Below are 6,000 nucleotides of genomic sequence, written 5' to 3'. Positions count from 1 at the left end.
GCGATAAGAAACTAAAGGCCTGTCGGCCCGTAAATACAAATACATATGTAGTAACAGTAGAAGAACCAATCGATATATGGTTAGGGCCTTTATATTAAGACCAATCGTCTGATGGGGACATGACCTGGCAATGAATTCCATTTTATCGAAAATAATTTTAATACGACTTCACAGTCGTTATGTTTCGACTTGCATGCTATGTGTGGTTTAAGATAAAGATCTGAATAAGTGTGTATGAAAGGTGCCAGACAAAGCAAGAAAGAAAAATACAAGAAATAAAAAACCATCCCAAAAAATCAGTCTACCTCGACTGGGGATCGAACCTCAGACCTTCTGATTACCTACTGATTAGTACGTCTGACCCAGTCGAGGAAGACTGATTTTTTGGAACGGTTTTTTGTCTTGTATTTTCCTTTCTTGCTTTGCCTGGCACCTTTCATACACACTTATTCAGGTCTTTATCTGACACGAGTGCCTGCTCCTTAATTTCTTGATTTTGTTATGTGTTGTTTGTTTGGGACCCCTTATATATGGGGTCTTTTGTCTTCGCGTAGTGAGCAGGGAGGTCGCTTGCAATGTCTTCTATCCCCCTATTTCTGTTTTCCCATATGTTTTCTATATCTGTCTTGGAATGAGATTACTTGGTTTTGGTCTGGCCCTGGCAGGAATACTTAGTTGGGAGGGAAACAGTCAAATGTATTTATATCATTTTGGGAGATGATAATTATTCTCCCCTTGTAAATCATCTTTGGATATAATGATTTGTAAGCATCTGAATGGAGTTCCTCTTAGTGGGGTCCTGTCTGGATGAGACTTTGAGGTGATCTGATATTGTGCTTTTGTAATCTATATCTGTTCCGTTTTTTAACCAGACCCCTTTGTCTTACTTTTTCTCTTATGCTTTTAATTTTAAATCCAGATTGTTTTCTTTTACTATCTTTCTTCCGCTAAAATGACCTAAATATGTCGAAAGCGACGGAATAACCCTTAAAACAAAAGAAACATAACACACTTGGGGCACATTTGGTCGGTTTTACACTATACAAAGTCCCAGGTTTTAAACTCACGATTCTAATATCATTTCTTCCATTTCTTTTCCTACTTAATCAAAACAATTTATAAGTCGACCCTACCTCGACTTTTATTCAATAAGCTTTATGATGGAAGTACACCAACTTTTAAATTTATATTAGTTTGTCGGATAGGCGGTACAACCTCCATTTAAAAGTCAGTCCCGCGGGTGGTTGGATGGGAGCATCACCCTTGAATCATATACCTATGATGTTCGCATGGGTGTACGATCCGATAGTGATGTCGTTTCTTCTTCTCTTTACTAGCCTATCCTGCTTCTTTGGTTTGTGATTGTATTTTTGACAGGGGATATTTTTTTTTCTGTAAATCTTCTGCCTGTTTGTTCTTGGTTATTTATAATTTAGCTTATGATATCTTTAGGTTATGATTTTGATTTACATTTGTACTATTTTTGTTAGATTGCTTGTTTTTTTGTTTAGCGGTCTCTCATATAACCTCACTTGTGTTGGAAGAGACCTAAAACAACAAACAAACAAAACAAAAAAAAATAAAAAAAAGTCAGTCCCAGATATCACTATGTAAGACAAATTGTTTAAAACTTTGAAAAATCAGACAAATGCCTTCAAATTGATTTGAATCTAAGAATTTTTAATTACAATAAGTTTATGTGAATCACAAATACGCCATATTCTCACTTTGATTTAAGGTCTTTGTTCGATATCGATTAAGACATAATTAGATATCAAACACGCTAAACATTGATCTACCTTGGTGCCAAAATCAATTATTGACAAAGCTTGATGTAGATTTTAATCGTTAAAAAAAATGTCACCACCCTGTGGTATTTTGATGCAAGTTTTCTACAAGTCGATTGCCAGTGCAATACAATAGGTTAGAGATTTCCATCACCGATATTCGATATTAAAATCGATGTCAATGCTCGAGATTCAAAATGGTAAAATGGTAGATAGGTTAAGGGCCATTATTCTATCTTCAATATGTTTTGTTCTGTTTGGGATATTCTTGTTGTTGTTTGTTTGTTTTTGTTTTTTGTTTTTTGTTTGTTTGTTTTTTGTTTTTTTGTTTTTCTTTTTGTTTTGTTTTGTTGTTTGTTGTTGTTGGTGGTAGTTATTCTGGGACTTTTTATCTTGGGGGGGGGGGGGATGTTCTAGGTTTGTTGTGATTTGCATTGTATTTTTGTTTGGGTTTTGTATTCTTGTTTGTATTGTCTTGCTTCGGGTTTTGTTTGTTTGTTTGTTTTTGTTTGTTTGCTTTTTGCTTTTTTTTTCTTTGAAATGGATCTGCCTCGTTGCTTCCATGAATTTAGGCGGTATTGTGAATTTACGTGTATTTGTAAAACAGGAAACGGATTTTTTTTTCATTATATCATGAATTCAATTTTCAGCATGTTTTCCGTTTTGAGGCGACGGGTTACATAATATAATGATGCGCATCAAATAATCTGGGACCAATATCGATATTGTGATTATCGATATTTTTCAATGCCTTTAAAAAACATTAGCAATTATATAGTGCAATAATCACAAAACGTGCAAAAATACCTTAGCAACATTTAACATGTAGGAGGAGACATGGCAAGACATGACGATGAGAGAATACGAGAAAAGACGATCTCAAACCCTCGACCTTTCAGTACGAAGTAAAATGTCAAACTTCTAGACCACATAGCTGGTTCAGAACAATATGAGTCCTTGAAATTATACCCATCGCCTCAAAACATTATTATCTCGATGTGAATCAGATGTCAAATAATGAAGTTACGGTTAGAAAGGACAAGAATTGTGGGATTTTAGGTTTTGCCACTTCCAAAAACCATAGACAGAACGAAATTGACGTCACTCAGCTGTTTGTTATTTTTATATAGACAGCCATTTTGGTAAGTACTTCTCACCAAATTACATCAATCAGACTTGAAACGTTCAAGGGTACATATAGTTTTTGTGTGGTCGGTACATTTTTTCCGTCTGGTGGATGTTGTGAGTATTTTATCTAAACGCGTAGAATCGGTGTTAATTGCTCTCAATAAAACCTATAGATTTAACCAATGTGTCATATTTTAGTCTACAATTTCAAGTTTGATCATCCAAATAACCCCGACAACGATATTATGAGATATGTTTTAACTCTATAAATATATGCTTTATTGGGGGGACAACAGACTTAATATTCTTCAAGTGGCAAAAACTATTATCTCACGTCATGTTTGTCATTTTCAACCATTCATTATTTATTGGTATCTTGTTCACATCGTCAGATTGGTGGACACACTCTGGGTGGGGTTCCCGACCTCCCATAGTGGGCAGGGAGGTACTTGCTGTGTTCTGTCCCCCTGTATCTGTTTTTCAATTGCTTTTTGTACTTGTCTTGGAATGAGATTACTTGGTTTTGTCCTGACCCTGGCCGGATATCTTGGCCGGGAGGGAAACAGTCGAATGTATTGTTATAGTTGTGGGAGATGATATTTTTGTAAATTCTCTGTAAATCATCTCTCTGTTATGTTTTTTTTTTAACATATGATTTGTAAACATTTGAGTGTATACCTCTTAGTGGGATCTTGTGCTGGTGTCTGGGTGAGACTTAGGTGATCTCAAACTAAGTACTTTGACAGTGTTCTCTTGGAATCTACATCTGTTTCCTATTTGAACCAATTCCCCCTGTCTTACCTTTTCTTGGGTGCTTTAATTGTAATTCTAGAACCTTTTACTATCCCATTTTCTTCCTTTTTACTGGCGCTGATATGACCTTAATGTGTTGCAAGCGCCGTAAAACGCTTAAAAACAAAAACAAAACAAAGAAAAACAAGTGGACACACTGAAGTAGTACAGTTTTGAGAGGATGAGCCACAAGTAGTCAATGCTGCACATTTTCCTGCACAGCAACATATTCATTTGTATGTTACTCTTTTTTTTCCTTCTTCCAGTGGAAAGCTGTGTCGCTCATGACTTGTTTCCCACCCAGGCAGAGTCCGAGGCCAAGAAGGATTACGACAGGCAGCATCTTGGTGAGTTATTTAAGTTTGATTCTTTGTTTATGATGGGTTTTTTAAATATTGAATATGATTGAATGATTTATTTTAGCCGTGCATGTATACGTATGTGACTGTATGTGCGAGGCTCTAACCCAGGACCTTCCTATCCGAAAACATGGTGTCATACCACTACACCACATAGCCGCACCATCTGGCCAAATACAATCTGAAATAAGGCACCCGAGAGAGCTAGAATCGAGATTTTGTGTCTGGGGAGTCGCATTAAAAGAAGAAAATGGCATTGGTTGGGCATTTCTGTCGCACACCTTTAGAAACTTTGACAGTGAAGGCTTTGTGATTGACACCCCAAGGTCAGAGGAACTGAGGCCGCCTCAAGGAGACCTGGACGAAGACATATCTTGAAGCAGGAGGTCTGTCCCTCGAGGTGGCCCCCAAGAATAGCAGTTGACGACAGGACCAGATGGATTATCCCTTGCATCGCCTCAAGTGCAAGCACACGCCGAGAAGATTGTGTGAGTGAGTGAGTGAGTGAGTGAGTGAGTGAGTGAGTAGGGTAAGATAAAAATCTTGAACGTGAAATGGGTGTAGACAAAGCAGAAAGACAAACACGAGAAGAACCATCGTAAAAATCAGCCTTCCTCGTCAGGTTGACGAAACTTGTTGTGTGTGGCTCGGTGGTTCAGCGATACGGATTCTCGACTTGGCACAAAAATCAAGCAATGTGAAACGTCATCAGTGGCCGGATGGGTGACAGTGATCGTGGAAAATTTTGGTATCGACGTTTTGTCGATTGTGCACAATTTTCCCCCACGGGACTCAGGTGTGAATGAGTCAGTGGGTATAGTCGGTTACGGATATTGTAAGGGTGTTAGTATAAAAAAGAAATCTAACAAGCGACGGGTATTATAAGAAATGGAAAATGGTTCTATATGGCATGCTGGAATGAAAGATTGTTAAGCGAAATAAGCTTGGTAAATCCGTGGATGAGCACTATACACATTTTCATATTTATTATATGTATATTTTAAAAAATAATTAACTAAAGTTTTCCATATTATTTTTGTTTAATTTTCTGTTTCTTTCTATAGAAATCGATCAAATTAAAGGACGCCATTGGCGGGAAAACTTTTTTTAAAACTAGAAAATAAGTGCGTGGTATTTTTTGAAACATTAAGATCCGTGTCTAAAACGCGACAAAAATGCAATAGAGTGGATTTTATTTAGAGATGAGATTGAAAAATGAAAGTTAAAGTTGGTGATTTATTTACACATCAGCTCTAGATTTGATTAGCAATAATATATTCTTTAATTAGTCCATTAATACTTTTAGAAATTCGTGAAAATACAAATTTTTAAAGGTTAGAATGCTTGTTGTTTTGGTCTTTATTTTAAGTAAGTTGAATGAATGAATGCATGACCAGAATGTGGAATTTTTTGTTAAATATCAATATATGTGATACTAAATTATAATTTCCACAATGGATCAATAAAATATATCTTTTCTCATCATATCTTTAAAATCTGAAATGATGTGTGTAAAACAGCACCAGGCAAAACGGAAATAAATATACGAAAAAAAATATTAATCCCAAAAAATCAGCGTACCTCCGACTTATCCCTTCTGTTTGTCTTTCTGTTTTGTCTGGCACTGCTTCTTGCATATATTATCAATCTTTCATCTTACACATGTGCACAGTCCCGTCATGGAAATAATTTTGTTTTAAGTTCCCCATAGTTTTCCAATAACACACACACATAAACAAACGCACACACATATTATATATTCGTGTATGCGCAACATAGAACAAATAATTTCAAGCCACAACAAAAAAAATATTAATAAACAAACCGACTATACAAGAGCAAAACCCACCCACCAGAAAATGCAACTGCAGAAATAAGGAATATTGCCCGCTAAACAAACAATGTTTAGAATCAAGTTTAATTTACCAAGCCAC

The 6,000-nt window shown here is 36.1% G+C and overlaps 1 protein-coding gene across 1 annotated transcript in view; it reads left to right on the top strand.

The window, feature by feature from the left end:
• The window catches only part of LOC144972962 (uncharacterized), a 120,710-nt gene that overhangs the window by 73,105 nt on the left and 41,605 nt on the right, over positions 1-6,000 (top strand). Inside the window, exon 4 of the mRNA XM_078914815.1 lies at positions 3,974-4,054. Within this exon, the coding sequence (XP_078770941.1) occupies positions 3,974-4,054 (81 nt within the window). The remainder of the gene's footprint in view (positions 1-3,973; positions 4,055-6,000) is intronic.

Source organism: Berghia stephanieae, chromosome 5 (genome assembly GCF_034508935.2).
Source record: "Berghia stephanieae isolate SIO BIC M18660-M18661 chromosome 5, UCSD_Bste_1.3, whole genome shotgun sequence".
Classification (NCBI taxonomy): domain Eukaryota; kingdom Metazoa; phylum Mollusca; class Gastropoda; order Nudibranchia; family Aeolidiidae; genus Berghia; species Berghia stephanieae.
Note: the sequence above shows the minus strand (reverse complement) of the source record. Positions and strands in the feature narration are given on the sequence as shown.